A 24,316-nucleotide genomic window follows, 5' to 3' on the forward strand; every position below is an offset into this window, starting at 1 on the left:
CCAGGAAGATCCAAGTGGAGACATTCTGTTGCTCTGTGAGATGTCAGGAGGGAGCATTTCCTGCTTCTGGTTCACTCACCGTCAGCTGTTGCTCTGCTGTTCCATTTTGGAATATCAGCCTTAAGCTTTCCCTTTTGGAAAGAGAGCAGGGGAGGACAAAAAGGAGGCTGAAGGAGAAGCTCTTGGATTACTCTTTCTTTTACTTCAGTTCCAGGCATTCCTAATCTATTATGTCAATTTGAGTTTGTAGTTGAATGGAAAGGTTCAGGTTTCCCTTCCAGAGATGGGCGGGGACACTCAAACAGCTGCTAGGATTAGGGAGTGGCTAATAGTTGGAAGAGGCCAAACACAGTCTAGCTGTTTTATTTAAAAGAAGTAATTAGAGGAAAAGGGAGAACTGCAAAGAACCCGGGGATGGAAAGAGGCGTCCTCTTCGGCCCCCCCTCCCCTTGAGCTGACATTTGGATCACCTCACTGAGTGATGAGGTGAACACAGGAACAGGTGAGCCTCATCCCTACCCCATTTGCCCTAAACAGGGATTATCTTGCTGAGTTTGCTGTGTCCGGAACCAATTAATCAAGGTTAGACAAAGGATAGACAGCGAGAACTGGAAGAGATGGGGTCGGGAAGGCGAAGCCAGGAACCGCGAACCGCGCGCCTGGCAGATGACATCATTGCCTGAAAGAGCTCTGGCCCTCCCCTTCCCGGAGCTGCGCCCGGCATGTTCTTGCGGGAGCAGAGTGGGTTTGCCTGGAGGGCGTGAGCCGAGGGCGGCAGTGCGCCAGAGCCCGAGAGAGGTGCGGAGGCGCGAGAGGAAGACCTGGAAAGACCCGCGAGCGTGCGAGCGGAGATCTCCCGGTTGGAGGTGTCTGCGCCGCTCCCGGCTCCGCCCCCGCTCCGCGCGGCGCTGGGCCCTAGGAGGGGAACGCCTGTCAGGGGGTGGGGAGTGTGCACTAGGGGGAGGGTCCGGGGCGGTGGTGGGGGCGGAGAGCCGCCTGCGCACCTCAGGGCTGACAGCACACACGGCCTGGGGGCCTAGAGAAAGGTTGCTGATCACCCGCCGCCCAGGGCCGGGGCCCCGCACCATCCGGCGGCGAGCTCCCGAGAAGGGGCTCCCCCTCTCCATCCACCCACCCCCACCTCTGAGATCGCCTGGCGAACGCGAGCTGCTGCCTTCTTCCCGGCCCCGCTGCACCTCCCCGGGGAGCCGAGGGCGGGCGTGGACGGGACCGACGTGGAACGCATTCTGTAGCCCAGACGGGCGGTCCCTGCGGCTTCGGGCGTGGGGACACGCCCAGCTGGAGAGGCGGTCAGGGCGGACCAAGCCGGAGCCGCGGGGCTCTGAGGGTCCCAGTCGGAGCGCAGCCGATCCTGGGGAGGCGAGAGGTGAATCGACCTGGACCCTTCGACAGCCCGGTTGCTAGGCCAGCAGCGCGACTCCCTTCCGAGCTGAGCTTGCCCTGCGCGCAAACTAGCGAGGCTGGGGCGCCCGTGGAAGCAAGAGTTCCGGGGTGGGCGGGGAGGCGACTGTCCGTGGTGCTGAGCGCCGGCGAGAGCGGGCGCGGAGAGGCTGATCAGCTCCCTCGAATTGGGGAGGTCCGCTGGGGTGGCTTAGGGCCCAGAACCGCCGTCCGGCTCCAAAAGTCCCCGGGGCCTCCCCAGGCACCGGTGCTAGGCCCTTCTTTGGGTCAGAAAGTCGCCCCCTGGGGGCAGTTCGTCCCAAAGGGTTTCCTCGAAAGAATCTGAGAGGGCGCAGGCCTTGACCGAAGGAATCTCTCTGTGTAGCCTCAGAAGCCGCCAGCCCCAGAAGATGCCTGCCTTCAACAGATTGTTTCCCCTGGCTTCTCTCGTGCTCATCTACTGGGGTAAGTACCAGCACCCCGCCATGCTGGATGCAGGTAAAAATAATAATGCTAACAGTAATAACACATGGATGTCCTTGGCGACAGAAAAGAGCTCTGGTTGGCTTCCCTCTGTGCATGTCTGCCAGACATGGAGATCGCAGAGGTTCCATGAGAGCTGGGATTTTGAGATGGGAAAGGCGCCTCCTCACCGCCCTGCCCTGCTATTCTCCAACCTCCTTTGGTGGTTCTTCCGCCCTTCCTCCAGTTTCCTGATGATTCCAAAGTATTTTTTTTTTTTTTTGCTTTCCCTTTGCTGAAAGGAAATGCAGTCACGTTCACCATCAAAAACCTCCTATGCAGTTATATTTCATTTCTTATCAAGGAGTCCATACTCCTGGAAAGCTTACTGGGTCTTAAAATTCATTTCTGTATTTTAAAAAACAAACATGAAAGCTGGATGCATAAATTTTGAGAGTGAAAATACTTTAGTTGCTCATCATCTGCTTCATTTTAACAAGGAATGGGGAGAAAACAGGCTTCAGCCATTTACTGCTATGTATTAAATAAATAGGCAACTGTGAAATGCATCTTTCTTCTTTGTGTGTGTGTGTGTGTGTGTGTGTGTGTGTGTGTGTGTGTGTGTGTTTTGCATGAACATGTGGAACTACGATGCTTTGGTGTTTGGGGAGGAGAACTGGGTTTTTGCCTTCAAAGATGAATAGATTCTTGCTTGTCAGCTGTGAAAGACTGAATTGACCTTCCCCCTACAAATAAGGAAATCTTACACTTGGAACAGTAAAGGCTGAGGAGAGTGTCAGAGACAGTCTTGAAGTGCCTTAACGTGTGTAAAGGAGTTAAGAGTCTATGTGATAATGTCTGATTATGTGATTGAGACAATGTTTTACTGTGTGTAAATATATCTTAGTGCCTGGATGTGTGCACTAGCGTGTGTCTGAACACGTTAGCATAGACATCTGAATGCATGGGTGACAATGTAGTAGTGTGTATGGCAAGGTGGTAGTTCTGGGCATCTCTGCCTTGGTGTCTCTGATTAGATCCTCAGATAAAATATAATGCTCTTCAGCAGATACATTGCTTTACATGATCTTAGCTACCTTCCTCCGTGCTAAAATCAATATACAGGGTAATTGGACACAATTGTACCCACCTGCCTCCCTGAAATGAGGCATGTGGGCTTATGTTCCCATGGTTGGCATGAAACTCATCCTGCCTGTACAGTGGCAGACATGATGATGGGAACTACCTCTTTGCCTTAGTATTACTTTTTCAAGCCTCCAGGACTAACTCTAGCCGCCAGCATTATCTGGATTTTGCATGTGACCAGAGGCAGAGCCAAGCTTCCTGTCAAAATGCCTGATGAGACAGGCTAGTAAGGTCGAGGAGGGAGGTAATGTCAGTCCCAAGGGCAGACTCATCACCAGCCATCCTCAGTAGAGTAGACCAGACCTGGAGATGAAGCAGACATAATAGGTTGCCAGTGATCTCACCTGCCTTGAAGATTAAGGCTAAAATTTTCTCAGGGGAGGCTAAGGCTGGGGTCATGAGGCCTAGAAGATGTTAGTCTGGCTGGATAAAAATAGTGTGGGTAAAGCCGAAGTTGTAGACAAGGACTGGGGTGAGACTCTGCAGAGACTTTCTTCCTATACTCTAATCAAGTTTTTGAGATCCCTGTCTGAATTCCAGGGGAAGGAGAGAACATGCTATCTCCACGAATCTTTTGACTAGAACTGTGCAGCCTACATTGGAGTCTCAGCTTTGCCACTAGCTTACTATGTAACACTTAGAGTGCTATCTGGTTCTTTGCGGGTAATATTTGGAAGTTGGCACAAGTGGTATTGAACATCCTTTTCAGCTCCACAGATGAATGGTAGAGAAATCTTTGAAGAATATTGCTAGAATTGACAGAGTGCCCATCCTCTCTCCGACCCCCAAAAAACTTTGGAAGAAATGTACACAGAATGCCCATCTTTGCCCATTCTCAGTTTTTTGCAACCAGACTGAAAAGCTGTGGAAGGGAAAAGGAAGTGGCTCAAGATGCCTGGTTGTTAAATGTAAGAAAAAGAACCTCCCTTCACAGGTACAGTTTCATTTCATTTGCATGTAATTCCAATATTGGACAATGCTGAGTTAGATGTGTTCCCCCTTCCCAAGTTGATTTTTTAATATGATCTACAATATGAAGGGAAAGAATCTTTCCATTTACTTTCTGCATGCATGAAAAAAGTTTTCTGGCCGGGCATAGTGGTGGCTCACGCCTGTAATCCCAGCACTTTGGGAGGCCGATGCGGGTGGATCACGAGGTCAAGAGATCAAGACTATCCTGGCCAAGATGGTGAAACCCCGTCTCTACTAAAAATACAAAAATTAGCTGGGCATGGTGATGTGCGCCTGTAGTCCCAGCTACTTGGGAGGCTGAGGCAGAAGAATTGCAAGAACCAAGGAGGCGGAGGTTACACTGAGCCAAGATAGTGCCACTGTACTCCAGCCTGGTGACAAAGTGAGACCCTGTCTAAAAAAAAAAAAAAAAAAAAGTTTTCTTATTTCCTTTATTAAAGCATGTAATGTTTTTTTAAAAAAAAAGACTTAAAAAATTAACAGAGAAGGCATCTCATCATATTGCCCAGGCTGGCCTCTAACTCCTGGGCTCAAGTGATCCTCCTGCTTCAGCCTCCCATAGTGCTGGAGTTATAGGCATGAGTTACCATGCCCAGCCTTTATAAAAAACAAACGAACAAAAACTTATAGTTGCCTGTGCATCACAGTTTACAAAGTAATTTTGAGTCCTTTGCTTCTTTTGGTCCTCATATTTATCCCTGAGGTAGTCAGGGGAAAGAGTGTTATTTCCAGTTTAGAGATGAGAAAATGAGCTCAGGGAAGGGAAAGGACTTGCTAGAGAACCCCTGTTTTCTGATTTCAGTCTTCCAATGTTCCTTCTAGCACCTCTCAAGGACACGTGCTATTATGCACAATTGCCAGGTTGGTGCCTGTCCTCCCATTTCTCTTCTGAGCTACCGTCCCCTCACTCTCCCATGCCATCACATGTCCTAGGACCTCACCCACTAGTTCCTAATGCTTTCTCTGCCCTTCCTCTCCAAGCCTGCCCTTCTGGTTGCCCCATGTGTTAGGAAGTGTTTTTCTCTCTTCCCCTAGTGGTCCTTCGTGCATCCTATTCAGGCCCTAAGTGACGAGCTAAATTGACAGACCAAGTCATGTCAGGGTGTGAGCATCTAAAAGTAACTTCATTTATTACCCATTTTTGGAAATTGTTTATATTCTAATCAAATTTTTCATTATCTCAGTGCAAAGGAAAGCATTCTAGAGCAATCTCAGGAGGAAAAATTTGGCAATGTCCGAGGAAGAGAAAGCTTTGAGGGTATCAGAGGAGTTCATAATACTTTATTATCCACCTCGTGATGGATGCTACTCCTTAATGAAATATTATCATTATTAATACACCATGTTTTTCCATCTAATAAGTTTCTTCATTATTATTATGAAAATTGAAGAGAAGAACAAAGGTCTAATGATTTGGTCAATATTATTCCAGAAGTTTGTTTCTTTTAGTCACCAACGTGGATTGAGCTCCTGCCATATTTACAGCCTTCTTTGGATGCCTGGAGAGTTTCATAAAAAGAAAGGCAGTGGTGGGCCGGGCACAGTGGCTCACGCCTGTAATCCCAGCACTTTGGGAGGGCAAGGCGGGTGGATCCCTTGAGGTCAGGAGTTCGAGACTAGCCTGGCCAACATGGTGAAACCCCATCTCTATTAAAAATACAAAAATTAGTTGGGCATGACGGTGGGTGCCTATAATCCCAGCTACTTGGGAGGTTGAGACAGGAGAATCACTTGAATCCAGGAGGTGGAGGTTGCAGTAAGCCGAGGTTGTGCCATTGCACTGCAGCCTGGGTGACAAGAGCAAAACTCTGTCAAAAGAGAAAGAAAGAAAAAGAAAGAAAGAAGAAAGAAAGAAAGAGAAAAAGAAAGAAAGAAAGAAAGAAAGAAAGAAAGAAAGAAAGAAAGAAAGAAAGAAAGAAAGAAAGAGAAAGAAAGAAAAGAAAGAAAGAAGGAGGAAGGAAGGAAGGAAAGAGAAAGAAAGAGAGAGGAAGAGAGAGAGAAGGAAGGAAGGAAGGAAGTAAGGAAGGAAGGAAGGAAGGAAAGAGAGAAAGGAAGAAAGAAAGAGAGAGAGGAAGAGAGAGAGAAGGAAGGAAGGAGAAGGAGGGAGGGAGGAAGGAAGGAAGGAAGGCAGTGGTGTGCTGAAGACTTAAAGGATGGAGTTGAAGCAAGGTGCAGCAAGTCATACTGCAAAAGGTAAGCAAACAGAGGTAGGGAGACTTTGTGGCCGTTTTTCAACATGCTCTCCAAATCATATAAGCAGAGTTCTTATGCCCTGGAGCTGGATTTTGACCAGAAGGGAAGCAGTGGCACTTGCTCTATGATGATAACTTGAGTTATTGTCACCTCAGGGACAACCTAGAAAAGAGAGGGGCTACCCCACTTGCTGCCATACCACTAGAGCACATCACCTCTCACCTATTCAAAGATGTTAATCCAGCAAATCATTTTCTTTCAGACTCCACCAGCTCTCCTGTCATCTTCACTCACAAATCGTCTTCCAATCTGACCCCTGTTCCAGGCCTCTTAGCTGTTTTGATTCCACCCTTGTCCCTTTCGCCTCTTGTTTACTCCCAACACAGCATCCGATCATGTGATCTTGTACAAATCAGATCCCATCATTGTTCCTCTCAGAACCTTCTGCCGCTCCCACGTTACTCTAAGCAAATGCCAAGGTTCTAACATGGCCAAGAAGACCTGCTGTGATCTGACCCTGCCCATCTCTCCTCCTACTTCATCCACTTCTGTTCTCACTCTGTTTGCTGTAATTACCAGTGAGCTCTTGGCTGTCTGCTGCACATAACAAACACACTCCTTTGGGCCCCTTGAGCCCTTGAGTTGCAATTTCCTATTTGACGGACCTTCACACAGATATGTGTATAGCTTTTATCCTCATTTCTTGTCTTCAGTGCCTGCTCAACGATACCTTCTCAGAAAGGCCATCCTCCAATGACCTTGTGCACATGCTCTCTCCTGCACTCTGTTGTATTTTTTCTCACAGCACTTTTTACAATTTAATGTTACTGTTTTTCCTCTCCTGCCACTGGAATGCAGGCTCCATAAAACAGGGATTCTTCTATTTTGTTCTTTTGTGTATTCTTCATAGAATAACGCCTGGCACTCAGTAGGCACTCAGTATATTTGTGAAATAAACAAAGGATAGAATAACACGAATAATAACATTTGTACAAAGAATGTTCAAGTAAATTAATCCATAGAATTCTCATGATAAATCTACTAGAGAGATATAATTTTCAGCATTATGTTGATGAATAAGCTGAATCTCAGAGAGATTACATAGTACCTCAAACCCAGCTCTTCAGTTGCCAAATTCTACCTTCACCCTGCCTCTATAATTGTAACTGTGCATTCCTTGAGACTTCCTAGTCCACTTCTGAGTTTGTCAACATGAAATGAATGAATTTATGTTTACTAGCTCTCATTAAATATGAATGTGCTTCAAGGCTCCATGCTACACAGAGTTCCTGCTGTAGACCCTCTACCCCTCTGCCCACTCACAAACTTTTGCACAAACCACATTTCCTTTTTGTTTAATCAGATCTATAATCAATACTTCAAACTCATCACATGCTGAAGATGTTTCTGATTAGTTCTCCCTAGATGTGGGCCATCTCTGTATTAAAGTGGCTCACCATCTGCAGAAGCACTAGGCGTCTTGAAGACTGCCGGATAAGACTCACCAAGCTTGCTGGAGACTTGAAATACCGGTGAAATGTATTTTACCTTGATTTTTAAAACTTTAATTATAGTGCCACTGGTTTTTAAACTCTATGTTTTGAAATGAAATACACTGCCTTCTAAGTCAATTAAACACAGTATTAGGTTTTTGACTCAAAATTAATTTATGTCACTGTTAAGCTCTAAATAAAGCTTTCCTCTGCTTTTAGGAAAGAACTCTGTCAGTAGATGAGTAGGCTGACCATTAACAGTGGACTAGTTTCTAAATGTCAGTGGTATTATTTCTTTTTTTCTGGGGGTTCTGTTTTTATTATTAATTCATAGAAAAGTTGCATCAGAAGGGATCTTTAAAGTCCTAATGTCAGAATCCATGGTGGCTATCTTACTTTTTTTTTTTTTTTTAAGAGATGGAGTCTTACTCTGTCAGCCAGTCGGGAGTGCAGTGGTGCGATCATAGCTCATTGCAGCCCCAAACACCTGGGCTCAAGCAATGCTCCCACCTCAGCCTCCTGAGTAGCTGGGTGCAGTTGTATGCTAGCGTGTTTGGCCAGTTTTTATTTTATTTTATTTTTGTAGAGTTGGGGGTCTCACTATGTTGCCCAGGCTGACCTTCGATCCCTAACATCAAGCAATCCTCCCACCTTAGCCTCCCAAAGTGCCAAACAATGCTGTGTACACTCTCTTACCATACCGTTATTTGCATTTGTGAACAGCTCCAAAATCAGAAAATTCTTTTTTTATTGCATGAAACTTATTTTTCTCTTATGACTTTTGGGGTTGGGCAGAATCAAATTTCTCTTCCACCTGCCAGCTGTCAAATATTTGAAGACAGATATGTTCTGCGTCCAAGTTAGTAACTCAAGTCCTCACATTTGTTCCTCCCCAGGCTTTCTCTCCAGACCCTTCACCATCTCCCTTACCTCTGTCTGGGCTTGCACTCTTTGAACAACTTCCTTTTTTAAAATGTGACATCCTGAACTGATCATAATAGTCCAGATTTGTTCCAAAAACAGTACCGAGGAGCTACGCCTCCTTCCTCCTCACACTGTACATCTGTTAATGCAGCCCAGATTTGCACATGTTTTGCTGGCAGCCGTGCTCCACTCAAGTTATTCTGAATTACCAAGCTGATATACTTGCCTCTTTTTAAAAAATAGACTTCAAGTTTCTGGAGGGCAGAAACTCTAAATCCAGACTTCCTTGTGGCATGCAAGGTGTCCCACAGTCTGACCCCGTCCAGTTTTTCCCCTGCCTCACTATACTCTGCATAGAGCATTGCTCCAGCCCGGCGGTCCGCTCTCCATTTTCCTCACTGCTGCTCCAGTCTCCACCATGTGTCAGAATTACCTACAGTTTTCATGCAACACGACATAACTACATCTCTCCATGGCTTTAAAACATTTGATACCTCACACCGGCAGGGACACAGAGGTAGCCTCACATTTCACCACCCTCCTCTTTCTTTCCCCCTAGGCCAACTGGGAGTAACTAACTGCCTGTCTTCTAAGAACAGAACACATCACGAGTGTGTTAGTTGCTGTGGTCTGGTTTAATCATAGTTAGGAATATGTGTTCCCTATTAGATTATAAATGCATTTAGGACGTGGTTAGTGTTTTGGTCATCTTTGCATCTCTATTCTAGCATCAGACCTGGCAGAGAGTGGATTTTAATGAATGGTAGTGGAATGAAGGGGATGGATGATCGCTAGGTAGGCACATGTCCTGTCTCCCACTTGGGCTGTAAGACTTAGAGGGCAGGGCTCAAGTATAATATACTGTGGCGCATCTCCACTGCTCCCAGGGGAAGAATTTCAGTCCATGTCTGGATCATCTAGGTCTCGTCTCTCTAACTGTGTACATGTTCCAAGCTTGTACACTAGGGAGCCCAGGTGAGGCTGTAGACACTTGCAGGTGGCTTTTATCAAGTTCATCTCATGACTCTTCCTTCTCTGTCTCTCCTCCCCTTCTCCTTGTTCTCCATCGCCTCTCTCCTGTGGCCCCTCCCCTCCCCCACCTGCTGTTCCTTCCCTGCCTGTCCTCTCTGCAGTCAGTGTCTGCTTCCCTGTGTGTGTGGAAGTGCCCTCGGAGACGGAGGCCGTGCAGGGCAACCCCATGAAGCTGCGCTGCATCTCCTGCATGAAGAGAGAGGAGGTGGAGGCCACCACGGTGGTGGAATGGTTCTACAGGCCCGAGGGCGGTAAAGATTTCCTTGTATGTTAGACTGCTGACTCTGGCCTTTCTTCTGCTGGCCTCTGCTGTTCTGAGCCTGGCTCCTGACAGCCTGGGGAATGCCAAGCTAGCAAACACTGGCTCTTTCTCTTTCAAACACTGACAGCTCCTGAGCAGATAACTGACAGCCTTAGTTTCGCCCAGCTTCTGTGAAAGAAAGGGCACTGGGCCAGCTGTAAGCACCCTTGGTTATAGGCCGGGGAAAGCAGAGAAAACGATAAGCTACATTTAAAGCCTGCTATGTGATAGGCGCCCTACCAGGCATTTTGCAGCTGTTTTCGTTTAACCTTCTGCGCAATCCTATTATATGGTTTAAATTAATAAAGAAACTGGAATAACACAAAGCATCATTATGTGAAATAACAAAGCTTGGCTCCTTTAACTCCCACAATCCCAGTGAAATAGGAATGACAGGAATGACCAAGAGTGGTCCAAGGGAGATACTCACCTGGGACACCCAGTACAGCCACACCAGCGAGTAAACTATTTTAGACAGTTCTCCCATGGACACTTGATGTGCCCCGTCTCCTAAATGGCCAAACCCCCAGATCTCTCCATGATTTGGAAACCAAGAGATTCACTCTTGGCAGAGGAAGGAGTCTTCTGGATTCTGTTTCTGCACCATAACCAATGTCAGTTCTGCCTGGTTGGTGCCAGTGGTGAAGTGGTTGTCATATTTTTTTCTCTCTTTCTCTTTTGAGACAGAGCCTCCCTCTGTCACCCAGCTGGAGTGCAGTGACACAATCACGCTCACTGCAACCTCCGCCTCCCAGGTTCAAGCAACTCTCCCACCTCAGTCTCCTCAGTAGCTGGAACTACAGGCACGCACCACCATATCCAGCTAATTTTTGTATTTTTAGTAGAGGCAGGGTTTTGCCATGTTGGCCAGGCTGGTCTCGAACTCCTGACCTCAGGTGATCCACACAGCTCGGCCTCCCAAAGTGCTGGGATTACAGGTGTGAGCCACCGCACCCAGTCGGTTGTCATATATTTTGAATACTACCTTGGAGATGACCATTATTTGCTCTTTCACTGACTCTGGAGCCAGGTTGCCTGGGTTTGACTCTTGACTTCACACTTACTACCTCTGTGTCCATGGACATGTTGGTCAACCTTTCTGTGCCTCAGTTTCCTCATTTTTCAAGTGGGGATATAAAGCATAGCCAAATTACAGCACTGTTACCAGGACTCATGAGCTATAATTTTTAATGCATTAAAAATAGTTCCTGGAATGTAGTAAGCACTATGTTAAGTATTTGCTAGAGAAAAGACATAGACACAGAAATGAGGAAACTGAGGCTCAGAGAAGTTAATACGACAGCTTAGACTTGAGCCAGGTGGTCTCACAGCAGATACAAGGCCCTTTTCATGGCACTGCTTTGCCTTCCTGGGGACAAGATTCTCTTCTACAAAGATTTGTAATGGAGACAACGGAAGGGTGAAACTGGGTTTAGCTTGCTCTTCTTTCTTGCTATCCTAAAGCTGAACTCATTTCTGACTCTGGCTTCTATGTGCCATTCTGATGTAGATTCGTTATAGTCAGGTGCCAAGACTGGGACCAGCAGAGACTTCCCAGAGCCTAACTCAGGCTTGACAGTGACACATCAATGAAGCTACAGCTGAGGCTAGCCCCCAGCTGTAGGAGGCTGGAAGCCTTGGCCAGATGCAAAGGCCCCCAGGGGCTTCAGGCCCGGTCATGTACCAGTTATAGCTGCCCACATTTCTTCTAGGCCTGCCCAAAGTGTGGAGAGGGTGGATCAGAAGGAGAAGAACATGAAAAATGAAACAACAGCAAAAAACCCATGGAAATCCAGAACAATGCTGTCTCATCGAGATGCGTGTGATGGTGGAAACCTCTATGTGCTGTGTGGTACAATGCCCACCAGCCATATGTGGCTATGAATAATTGAAATGTGGCCGGTGCCACTGAGGAGCTGAATTTGACATTTTATTTAATTTCTAGGAAATTGAATTTAAGTAGCTAGTGGAGACTGGAATAGACAGCACAACTGTAGTGAGAGAGGAAGAAAAGGTGTGTTATGTCAGAGGGTGGAAGTGTTGAGAATGTAAAAGATGAGATTTCAGTTAAAATTCAGTCCAAGGCAAAAGACGTGACATGTGCCTCTCTGGTGATGGCTCTCTGCTCATCCGCCACATTTCAGCATCCTAAGCCCTCTTCCTGTGGCCTGGCCCAGACTGTCCCACAGCCCCTGAGGAGTACCAGCACAGAGAGTCCAGTTTTAAAGCCAGGGCTGTCAGATGTCGTCATTACTAATGAAACTGCCTATCTTGCTGTCTGTATGTTGTTCTCTCGCTGGTGGTCCTGGGACACATCTTACTCTTGTTTTCTCCTTCTATCTCTTTCAAATCCTGTCTTTCTCTCAATATCTCCCTCCTGGTCTCCCATACCCTTCTCCCACCTGCCTTTGTTCTCCCTCTTTCCACCGCTTTTTTCCTGCCAAGCTTCTTCCTGCCCACCCCTTGCTGCCTCTGTCCTCACCGTGACTATATGCCCTGATGCCCGCTGCCTCTGCCTGTCCTTCTCTGTCTTTGCTCTCTTTCCTACCCTCCTCTGTGCCTCTTCATCCCACCCCCACATTCTGGGTCTCCTGGTGACACGCTCCCCTGTCTTCCCTGTCCATGCACAATTCTGCTCCTTTTCTCTGCCCTGTCCCTAACTCGGCTTTTCCCCCATCCCCTCTCCTGGCCCTACCTTCTTCTGCTCCTCTATCTGCAGATCTATGAGTATCGGAACGGCCACCAGGAGGTGGAGAGCCCCTTTCAGGGGCGTCTGCAGTGGAATGGAAGCAAGGATCTGCAGGACGTGTCCATCACTGTGCTCAACGTCACTCTGAATGACTCTGGCCTCTACACCTGCAATGTGTCCCGGGAGTTTGAGTTTGAGGCGCATCGGCCCTTTGTGAAGACGACGCGGCTTATCCCCCTAAGAGTCACCGAGGAGGGTGAGGCTGAGGCACAGGGTCTCTAGAGCGTCCTGCTCTCTGTGGGCAGGGCAGGGCCGGATAGCAGGTCTCCACGTGAGCGAGATCCTTAAAGGGTGCAAACGCCCGGGTATGTGGAATGGTGACATCTAAAAATGTCACCATTGACCCATCTGCCTTTGGTGGCCAGCTTCTTGTAAACTGCCCAAGGAGCTTATCTTTCTGTGCCTTTCCTCAAAGCAGAAAGGCTTGGAGATGGTAGAATAACCTCTTCCCGGTCTCTTAGAGAAAGACGCTAGCCTCCACAAGGCTGAAAGCTACTGATTCAGCCAGGCCTGTTGAATTCCTCTGGCCTATGTTGAATCCCTGACTCAGTGGGCTCAGAGAAATCTCAGAAGTGATCTCTCCTTCTGCCTGTGAGAAATGCATGCCTCTAAACCAGGAGTTCTCAAATTTTAGCAAACCTCAAATTCTCCTGCAGGGTTTTGTGGAGCCCAGGCTTTCTGCTTCTGACGGCGGGGCCTTAGAGTTTGCATTGCCTGACACATTGACACACAGGCAGTGCTGCTGCTGCAACCACACTTTGAGAACCGCTCTCTAAACTGAAGTTTCACAATCTTTTCTTCTTTTGTCTTTCTTCACAATAATCATACATGCAACCCCTTCCCCATCTCTGTGGCATCTCTTATTACATGAATTCATTCTCTGCTGGGAGAAGGGGGACAGGTTGGTAGCTCTCTATTCTTACTTAAAATCTTTGGACTCCTACAGCTAGTTCCCTGTTGGTGAGTGGGAAGTCCTTTCAGCAGCCTAACTCACGTGTTTCTGTTGCAAGTGGAATCCAGCCTCCTGAGGGTGGAGTTCCAGCCTTTCTCGGTCTATGGCCAGCATTATTACTGCCCCGAGAGGCAGGCTGGGGAGCAGGCCAAAGTGTGGGGCATGAAAGAAAAGATCAAGCTAGACAGGGCTCTTCCTAGAAAAAAGGATCCAGGAATACCAACCTCCAGGCCACAGGTTTATTCATTTTTTATCATGTCATTGTGATAAAAATAGGCGAAGATTCGGTCCTCAGAGTCAATGAACGAAGGAGAAAGAGACATAATGGTCAGACGAGGTAACTAAAATGGAAGGTAGGTCAATTCTGCAAATGCAGAAGGACGCTTAGGCCTCCTGAAGAGTCACTTCCCTGCTCTGAGCCGTGCTTCTCTGGTGTGAAATGAGGGGGTTGGATGCGGGGGGAGGTGCTCTGTAAGGTACTGTCCTGTTCTGAAATTCCTTTATTTCCCCGTTTATTACACACCTTTCCCTGGCGCCCTCTCCTGGTCACCGTCTGGAACTGTTGGTGCCAGCCTGCCCCTAGCACAGTGCACAACAGTCTCCACCTCCAGCTCTCTCAGGCTTTTTCCTCCGGAGACCCTTGTGCATAACTGGTGGAAAGTGTGGCAAGGCTGAGCTAGTTCGTCTGCCAGGCACCAGAGCAAGCCTCGGGTAAAATCAGAAGGAAAAACAAATTTATCATCAGAGCCACAGAGCCTCGTGGATGGTCGGGTTTGGAGGAAGCATGGATATCATTTATTTAATCCAGGGCCTCTACATAAAGGGCAGGCATCAGAATGACCCACACTGACTTCTTCCAAACCTAGTCACCTCTGCAGCACCCTTGCAGGTGTGAGATCGGCAGGGGTGGGTGAGGCTCCGCGCAAGTTGAATGAGTCCCCAGCTATTGGAGGGTGCAGCTCTGGTGCGCCTCAGTTTCTGGCTGGGAGAACAGAGTTCACTGCAAGAGCAAGGGGCTTGCTCAGGGACGTGAAGCAAGTTAGCACTGGAAGCAGGAGGAAAATCCAGATTGTTTGCCTATCCGGCTGGCTTTCTTTCCACTGCTTCTTTTCCCACCCCCACTACCCCAACCCCTGCCACTTTTTCTTTTTTGCTTTTCTTTTTTTGCCTCTGTGACATCAGATACTCCCTGCCCTCATCTTGCTCAGAGCTACGCGCTCCACCATAACACCTGCCCCCAACCCCACCATCTCCTCCATTCCTGTGGTCCCCAAAGGTGTCCCTGGTTCTCTTTGTTCAAGTTGGGTTTATTCTGGCTTAGGCTGTCACCTCCTGCTCCTAAGGCAGAAATCTGAGGCCTCTTCACCTGGAGGTAACTAAAAACACTGAAAACAGCTTCCCTTATTACCATTTGTGGGCTACTGCATTTTGAAAGAGAAAGCATGCTTTATGCCAAACAAATCACAATTAAGTGGTAGCAAGCCCGTGAGAAGACGTTTGAGCTGCACAGCATTCTCATGTGCCTCATACTGCATCTAAGACCTCCAGCTCCAGCTGGGAAACCTAGATGATCCTGGGGCCTTTGGACTGCTCCCTGGGCTGATAGTTATGGCAGGCTGTGCTGTACTCTTAGCAAGCAAAGACTTGGGTATGGCTTAGATCCTGTGGATAACTGCAGATCATAAATCTGACTTGCTTTTGAGAGCTGGCAAGGGGAGAGGTGGCTGCAACATTCCTCCCACTAGCAAGGAGTATATACGACAGGATATCTGCTATGTATTATGTTTTCATGATCCTTTTTGTTGATCATGAAACAAATAAGATAATATTTATATTCACTCATTCAATAAATACTTATTGAGCACTTTAAATACATAGCAGGCAGATAATCCAGAAAGAAATATGTTCTCAATAAGCACACGGTCCACAGAAAAGAAAGATAAACACATCACAGTACAACTCTTATAATGGATGAGAAAAGTACATGGAGGCCAGGTGCAGTGGCTCACGCCTGTAATCCCAGCACTTTGGGAGGCTGAGGCGGGAGGATCACCTGATGTCAGGAGTTCAAGACCAGCCTGGCCAACATAGTGAAACCCTGTTTCTACTAAAAGCATAAAAAATTAGCTGGGCATGATAGTGGGCGCCTGTAATCTAGCTACTTGGGAGGCCAAGGCAGGAGAATCGCTTGGACATAGGAGACAGAGGTTACAGTGAGCTGAGATCATGCCATTGCACTCCAACCTGGGTGAGGATAGCGAAACTCCATCTACAAAAATAAAGAAAGAAAAGTGCATGGAGAGGTTGTGAGTATCTCTGCATGAGAAGTTGGGGAAGGTTTTACAAAAGAGAGGACCTCAGAAGAATCTAGAACTAGTGGGAGACTGAAAAGCTGGAGAGGATGTTAGCACAGAGCTAGCAAGGGTGAGAGGCGCAACCCAGGAAGAGGGTAGAGGAAGAAAGGTCCACAGTTCTAACATACCATCGTGTGTAGCAGAAGTTTTTCTGGCCAACCAAATGGAAACGAAGTAGGAAAGGCTGGATTGTGAAGGCCTTTGCATGTCACATGAACAGAGTTGGGGCTTCATCTTAAGGGCACTGTGGAGCATTGAAGAGTTTTAAGCAGGGAAATGGCAGGATCCTGTGTTTCAGAAGCATAGCCCCGGGGACAATGTGGTTGCTACATTAAATCCTCCAATACTCATTTATGTTTGGTTTGGGGATGACCTGGAAGGTCTCGTTTATAACCCAGACTTGAAGAGAACTTGTGCGAGCTGTCTGTGTTGGCCCTGAATGAATTTTCCGATGTTCTCTCTTCAGGAATACCACCCTCCACCCCCAGCAGCGCACAAGATAGAGGCAGTTGAAATAAGGCATGTTCCTACATCTGTGTAGACTTTTAATCTCACAACATGTTCTGAAATACATTAGATAGTGTAATATTCACAAACCCCTGCTTGGTGTTATTATCCTCATCCTACAAATTAAGAAACTGAGTCTTAAGTAAGGAAAATGGTTGTTGACACACCTGTAAACAGCAAAATGGAGAGCCAGCTCTAGATAGCTCACTTTGAGGCCAGGATTCCTTCCACTGCCCTGCTGCTTCTTGCAGGCACCCCACTCCCTCATCCCTGTCTCCTGAGCAGCCAACGACAGTCAGTGAGAAAGCCAATTAATGGGAGAGTCAGAATTTGGAATTCCTTTGATATCTTCTTGAGTTTATTTAAGCTGTACTTAAAAATATGGCTCCAATGACAGCCCTGGGTTTGTTGGACGTGCATATTCTGAGCCTCATTCTCTTTCTTTCAGCCGGAGAGGACTTCACGTCTGTGGTCTCAGAAATCATGATGTACATCCTTCTGGTCTTCCTCACCTTGTGGCTGCTCATTGAGATGATATATTGCTACAGAAAGGTCTCAAAGGCTGAAGAGGCAGCCCAAGAAAACGCGTAAGTCCAAAGATGCCAAAGTCATACGAAAGCAAGCGCCTCCGGAATGCTTGCTCTCACGGGTGAGGTGCTAAGCAATTTACATTCATCCTCCACCCTCTTCCTGATAGCTACTTAAGAGATAGGTACCATTATTATACCCATTTTACAGATGAGAACACTGAATTTGGGAGAGTTTGCTTAAGGCCATTGTAAGAAACAAAGCAATGTTTGAATTCAGGCCCGCTGATGCTTGGCTAGCACACTTAACCATTAAGGCAAAGACCATAAGCTGCCACCACAACCCATTAAAGTAACATTATTATGGCTGGGCATGGTGGCTCACGTCTGTAATCCCAGCACTTTAGGAGGCTGAGGTTGGTGGATCACCTGAGGTCAGGAGTTATAGACCAGCCTGGCCAACGTGGTGAAACTCTGTGTCTACTAAAAATACAAAAATTAGCTGGGCATGGTGGCACACACCTGTAATCCCAGCTACTTGGGAGGCTGAGGCAGGAGAATTGCTCGAACCCAGGAGGCAGAGGTTGCAGTGAGCCGAGATCATGCCACTGCACTCCAGCCTGGGCAACAGAGCAAGACTCCATCTCAAAAACAAACAAAAACGACAACAATGTAACATTATTATTGCTATTCTGTAAATGCCAAAGCAGACTTATAGCAGCTTACCAAGGCACACAGATAGTGTGAGGAAAGGCTGGGATGTGAACCCAGGTCTCTTTAGTCCTTATGTCCATGCTCTTTCTATCACATTTAACTGTTTGCTTTATACCATGGAACTCCTCAGGCCATCTGGACACTACCCTTTGCTGGCAAAGAAGCTCCAAGCAACATGTTCTTTCCCCTAGAACCTGGCAGTGATGGCATGTCCAGAGTGGGGACTCTAATCCGCAAATGTCCAGCCTGTACCTTAGCCATTTGCTCTGAGACTCTCGTCCCTCAAGGGTGAGCACATTTGAGAAATGATGACATCTGTAAGAGCAAAGAGTCTCAGAGATCATGCTGGCTGGCTGTCTGGGGCTAGGAAAGGTAGAAAAAACCCACAGATTGCTAGCAACATTGCTAAGGCAAACCCTAGAAAGTCTAGGCTCTTACCAGTTAGAAATGTTTGATAAAGAAAGTATCATTTTGCATGATATCTATGATCTTAGGGAAGTAAAAGATTACAACTGACTGGATATAAGGAGAGAACGAAGTGTGATGCTGAGAAAGGTGGTAATTCCTGGTGACTTAGGTGCTTGGGATTTACTGCTTGGATAGGAAGGACCTACAATTGGGCCTGCACAAGAAACAGAGTGGAACCGTGGCCCTCTGCAGAGCTAGAATCCTCAGAAGGTTACAACCCACATAAAGGGTAGACTAGAAAATAATCAGCCCATCAACCCAGGGAAAAGCCAAGGAAACTTAGCCTTCTTGGCCTAACTCCAAGTAGAAAAATAAAGATTCTTGAGAGTTAGTAACTACAAGCCTGCTCTCACAGTGTTTGAGATTTAAATGTATACCACCCATATGACCCAGGAACCTCTAAGCTGAGAAATTCTGTAAAAATTAGTCCCCAGCCAGTGATACCTATGAACGTCTTATAGAAGAAAATGAAAACCATTCTGAAGGAACCCATTCTCAGCCAAGGCCTAATAGGAGTCCCCAGAGAGAGCACTGCTGGATCTGATTCCACGGTCCAGTCCAAAACTAAAAGACATGGCGAAAAGCCATCCAGCAGGAGCAAGAGTGAATCCTAGGAGCTTTAGACACAAAAAGGATCTGACCAAGTATAAAAAATAAGCTTGCCTAGTGCAGTGGCTCAGACCTGTGATCCCAGCACTTTGGGAGGCAGAGGAGGGAGGATCACTTGAGTCCAGGAGTTTGAGACCAGCCTGGGCAACGTGGTGAGACGCCATCTCTTAAAAAAATCAAAAAATCAGCTTGATGTGGTGGTGCGTACCAGTGGTCTCAGCTACTCAGGAGGCTGAGGAGGGAGGATCGCTTGAACGCAGGAGTTTGAGGCCGTAGGGAGCCATTATTGTGGCACTGCCCTCCAACCTGGGTGACAGAGCAAGACCTGTCTCAGAAATAAATAAACAATAAAAACAAGCTTGTTTAAACAGAAATAAACAATAAAAACAAGCTTGTTTAAACAGACCAATAAAAGAAAAAAAAGCATAAGAATAGAGTAAGTTTCTAAGATAAAAGAACAGGCAGATTCAAACAGAAACAAAAAAATCTGGAAGTGAATGGTTCTACAGAAGATTAGATGCTGATAACCAGAAGATAAATGTGAGAAAGTTCTGCAGACTGAAGCACAGAGATGGGAAAAGACGAGCCATGCAAAGAAATCTGAAGGAAACAAATGGCAAGGTGCATGAGAATAGAACGGGGAATGGAGGAGAGACAGTGTTCAGACACAGGGCGGCTGAGGGAGGGATGACGCTTCAGATTCCAGAAGCGTAATATGCCCTGAGCAAAATAAATAAAATACATCTACACCTAGACACCAAACATCTTTTCTTTTTTCCTTTTTTTTTTTTGAGATGGAGTCTCACTGTGTTGCCCAGGCTGGAGTGCAGTGGCACGATCTCGGCTCACTGCAACCTCTGCCTCCCGAGTTCAAGTGATTCTTCTGCCTCAGCCTCCCGAGTAGCTGGGACTACAGATGCGCGCCACCATGCCTGGCTATTTTTGTATTTTTATTAGAGACAGGATATCACCATATTGGACAAGATGGTCTCAAACTCCTGACTTTGTAATCCACCCACCTCAGCCTCCCAAAGTGCTGGGATTACGGGTGGGAGCCACCGTGCCCAGAAAACACCAAGCACATTCGAAGTAATAAACGGCAGCTACTAAGATAGCCTACAGCAAATATCATCTATGTGTTGAAACCTCAAATTCCTGTAATATCAGAAACATATCAAGGATACTACCTCTCCCTGTTTCTATCAATATTGTATTGGAAATCCTAGGTGAAGACCAAATAAATACCAAAAAGAAAAAGACTTGGAAAGGAAGAAACTAAATTATCATTATTTATACCTATTATTTACAAAAGTCACCTAAGCAAATCTATAAAAATGCCATTAGGACTAGAAAGAATATTCTACAAAATTGTTGATACAAATCAAAATATAAAAATTATCTATATTCCAGCAACAAATTTAGTAACATATTTAAATATTTAAAATATTAAAATGCTTTTAAAGTTACAGTAGCAACAAATACTCTCCAGTTCCTGGGATAAAGGTGACAAAAATGCATAAGACATTTAAAGAAAAAGTCACAAACCTTTACGAAAGACCTTAAACTTAACTAGATGGAGAATAAAACCTCACCATTGTAAATGATTTTCTCCCAAATGAATCTTCAAATTCAATGAAATTCTAATCAAAATGCTCATTAGATTTCTCAAAGCATTTAATAAGCTGATCTTAAAAGTCACATGGAAGGCTAAGTGGCCCAAAATAGTCTAAACCAAGGGACAGCTAGAAAATAAGTGTTTTAGGCTTTGCTGGCTCCATAGGTCCCTGTCATGTATTGTTCTTCTGTTTGTTTGCAAACAACCATCCTTAGCTCTTAGGCCATAGTTTGCCCACACCTGGTCTAAACCATTTCAAAGAAAGAGCAGTAAATTTGCAAGAGGTTGGTAGGATTTGTCTTACCAGAGATGAAGGTTTCTTACAGAGCTATCAGAATACACAGTTTGTGATACCGCATAGGCATACAAAATGGAAAAACAAAGCAAAAAGCCCCAATCAGGTTAATGCATGTAGGAAGGCCTGATATGTGACAGAGATGACATTATAATCATTAAAGGAATAATGAACTGCCCAGTAAGTGGTCCAAGGAAAATTCCTAATCCACATAGAAACAAACAAAGAAAAACGAAAAACCAAATTAGATTCCCCAGCTCTCATACTAAGCCAAAATAAACTGTGAGTGGATTTAAACACGAAGTAAAACGTCAAGCTTGAAAATTCCATTAAGGGAATGTAAGAGAATATATCACCTTAGAATAGAGAGGATTTCCCAAACAAAACACAAAAGGCACAAATCAAAGAGGAAAATAATTTTGATTATATTATACATAAAAAATCAACTGTTCATTAGGAAACTCCATAAGCAAATTTCATAGACAAGAGACTGGGAGAAATTGTCAAGACATGAAACCATCAAAGAAAAATCAATTAGGAAAAGACAAAGATCTCAGAAGAACTAGAAAGCAAATGAACAGTCAGACAGCTGTCAGACCAACATTTTATTTTATTTATTTTATTTTATTTTTGAGACAGGGTCTCACTGTTGCCAGGCTGGAGGGCAGCAGTGCGGTCACGGCCTTGACCTCCCAGGCTCAGGTGATCCTCCCACCTCAGCCTCCCAAGTAGCTGGGACTATAGGCAGATGCCACCATGCCTGGCTAATTTTTGTTTTTTTTTGTAGAGACAGGGTTTAGCCATGTTGCCCAGGCTGGTCTTGAACTCCTGGGCTTAAGCACTTTTCCTGCCTTAGCCACCCAAGCGCTGGGATTAGAGGCATGAACCACCACCCCGGGCCAATTGGCCAACATTTTAATCTAACTAAATGCTGAAGACAACATGGATAAAAGAGAAGCTATACACTGCTGTTGGGTGTTCATATACATATATGCATGTGGGGAATGATTATTTTAATCTGCAGAAAGCCTCTTTGTGTTCCTCTTGGGAAACACATGCAGAAGGAAATGCAGAGCCGTTCTGTAGATCCTTGCTCCTCTGCCCTGCTCCTTCCTCCCTCTTGTGTTCCCACCCCAGGTACTGAAGCTCTGACTCCCTTTCCCTATGTCCTCTATAGGTCTGACTACCTTGCCATCCCATCTGAGAACAAGGAGAACTCTGCGGTACCAGTGGAGGAATAGAACAGGAGTGGTGTGACATGAGGTGACCCACAGGAACACAGGAGGGGAAGGCAGATGTGGATGGCAGGTTGTACAAGTGACTTTGTCACCCACAACGGAAGTGACTTTAAATTTGGTCCCTTAGGTCACTGTCTATCCTGCCCAGGGTCCCCACCCTCAGGGTAATTCTTTAAGTCACAAAGCTCTTTATAGTGTCAGCCCTTTGGAAGGTGAACTGCTTTGGCCTGCGTGTCAAGGCAACCTGAACTTGCCCATGGTAACAGAGGCACAGGAAGTCTCCAACTCCCTTCTTTGGTCAAAGAATTTTTGGGCTGGGCTGGGCTGGGCTGGGCTGGACTGGCCTGGAAATTCTCAGTGAGTTGTTTTATCTTTGGTAGGTGGCCTGAACACCTGAGGGACTGGACATCCCGTGTTCAGCAATGTCAACAGCATCAGGAGGGTGCCCCAAGGGCCTCGTCGCTTTCCTTCATGCATCCATCCTTCTATTCATTCATCCATACATCCACCTGCCTCTGAGCTTTCACCTCTGATTTCGTAACTCCATCAGACCCCTATGCACCATAAGACTTTGCCAGAACGGAGAAGCCAACATTTCTTCATAGACTCAACCTCACCCTGTCGTAGTTTTCCAACAAGACACTCCAAAGCCAACTGGATTTCTCCCCTGTGCTCCAAATGACTTTGTACAAGTGCTGGTGTCAGCACCTCCCTCTGCCCTTAACTGGCTGGAACGGGTTCATTCTCCATTACTGTAAGAGAATGGATGTCTTAATAGAAGGAAGCAGGTGTGATTAGTTCAGGTTAAAGCAAAAGTATGTCGTGAACTTGGATTCCTTGAAGTCAGTTTTTCCAAGTTCATGGCCCACTTTGCTACAGCATCAGAGCGAAGCATGCCTCTCTAGGTTCTCCAGTGACAGATCCTGAAGCATGGACTAGCATGCTCTCTGGAGCTCAGCACTCCAGGGCTGGATCCTGATGGGTCTCTAAGGTCCCTCCAAGAAGACAAGGACAGGAGGCTTGGGAAGGACCAATGGTAATTTAAGTGGCTCTTAAAAAGTCATGCAACATGAACATGTTCCTGATCCTATTGCGATAATATATGTATGCCCTCCTTATGAGCACACCACTTGGGCATTAGGACTGAAATTCCTAAGTTCTTCCTCTCAAAATTTCTGTGCATCAGTATTATTCCCATTTTACATAAAGGAGGCAACTAAGACTCCTACAGGACTCAATCGAGTAAGAGGCTTAAAAGGATAAACTGGAGCAGAAATAAGCCTTAGGTGCTGCCCAGTTTACACTTCCTGGGATGATTATTTTTGCGGGGAGGGGACAGAGTCTTGCTCTGTCACCTAGGCTAGAGTGCAGTGGTGCAATCTTGGCTCACTGCAACCTCTGCTTCTTGGATTCAAGTGATTCTTGTGCCTCGGCCTCTCAAGTAGCTGGGATTACAGGCACACACCACCATGCCTTGCTAAATTTTGTATTTTTGGTACAGACGGGGTTTTGCTATGTTGGCCAGGCTGGTCTCGAACTCCTGACCTCAAATGACCCACCCATCTCAACCTCTCAAAGTGCTGGGATTGCAGGCATGAGCCACTGCACCCAGTCGATAACTTTGTTTTTGAAGACTCTGTCATTGAACTTGTCTATGGCAATGCTTCTTTCACAAGCACAGACTGGGGTCAACTCTGATAGATTGAGGTTACTAGAAATTGGCCAAAAAAGCAGAGAAAAGAACATGAGGTAGGCTTAAAGAACTTCCTTTATGTAAAGATTTGTGAATCTGAAATATCCTCCAGAAGGAGAGTGCACCTGAGAATGATATTTAAACTAAGAAAAATGTTTAGTCTGAGACGGAAGATAAGCGAATGAGTGATGTGAGAGGCGAGGGATGGGTAGGTGGCTTCCAAATACTTCACCTATGAACGCATAATTTTCAGATATTTTTCCTCTAGATTTTGAGGGAGCAGAGAAGCTGGAAAAAATTTTAGTCAGTATCTCATGTTTCATTTTAATTGAGTGACAGGTCCAAGAGTGACATCCTTCAGCACCTAGGGACAAGAGAGGGGAAAGATGCTTTATGGAATGTAAGAAGATGAAGGTGACTGGGATTCAGTGAGAGGTCCTTCAGACCTGGGTCGCCCCTTAATAGGGAAAGACCATATTCCATTGGTTTAGGGCTTTACCTTAAAAGCTTATTTTTTTTTTCATTCTTCCATTCCTAGGAAAGTACTTAAAACTAGCATTTTTTTTTTTTTTTTAGACAGGGTCTCACTCTGTCTTCCAGGCTAGAGTGCAGCGGCGCAATCTCAGCTCACTGCAGCCTCAACTTCCCCAGGTTTAAGCAACCCTCCCACC

At 46.2% G+C, this 24,316-nt stretch overlaps 1 protein-coding gene across 5 annotated transcripts; it reads left to right on the forward strand.

Moving 5' to 3' along the window:
* Nucleotides 1–348: 348 nt before the first annotated feature.
* On the forward strand, nucleotides 349–23,948 carry SCN3B (sodium voltage-gated channel beta subunit 3). 5 transcript variants are annotated; one of them, XM_032285123.1, is made up of 7 exons: nucleotides 349–502; nucleotides 1,787–1,866; nucleotides 9,725–9,888; nucleotides 12,644–12,869; nucleotides 16,935–17,073; nucleotides 21,892–21,977; nucleotides 22,333–23,948. In XM_032285123.1, exons 2-6 carry the CDS (start codon nucleotides 1,812–1,814, stop codon nucleotides 21,953–21,955), a joined length of 648 nt encoding a protein of 215 aa, XP_032141014.1. In that variant the 5' UTR covers nucleotides 349–502; nucleotides 1,787–1,811; the 3' UTR covers nucleotides 21,956–21,977; nucleotides 22,333–23,948. The 5 variants fall into 5 exon arrangements, with proteins under 5 accessions (XP_032141014.1, XP_032141015.1, XP_032141012.1 ...); XM_032285124.1 differs by lacking the exon at nucleotides 349–502 and adding an exon at nucleotides 731–798; XM_032285121.1 differs by lacking the exon at nucleotides 349–502 and adding an exon at nucleotides 805–940.
* Nucleotides 23,949–24,316: the final 368 nt, after the last annotated feature.

This window comes from Sapajus apella, unplaced genomic scaffold (assembly GCF_009761245.1).
Source record: "Sapajus apella isolate SASKATOON/1434 unplaced genomic scaffold, GSC_monkey_1.0 scaffold16, whole genome shotgun sequence".
NCBI lineage: Eukaryota > Metazoa > Chordata > Mammalia > Primates > Cebidae > Sapajus > Sapajus apella.

Bases quoted from the DNA above. Each gene is read 5' to 3' on its own strand.
- SCN3B (XM_032285123.1), top strand. From the start codon at position 1,812: ATGCCTGCCTTCAACAGATTGTTTCCCCTGGCTTCTCTCGTGCTCATC. The intron at 12,870-16,934 runs GTGAGGCTGAGG...TCTTTCTTTCAG, and splicing joins CCTAAGAGTCACCGAGGAGG to CCGGAGAGGACTTCACGTCT. The intron at 17,074-21,891 runs GTAAGTCCAAAG...TGTCCTCTATAG, and splicing joins GAGGCAGCCCAAGAAAACGC to GTCTGACTACCTTGCCATCC.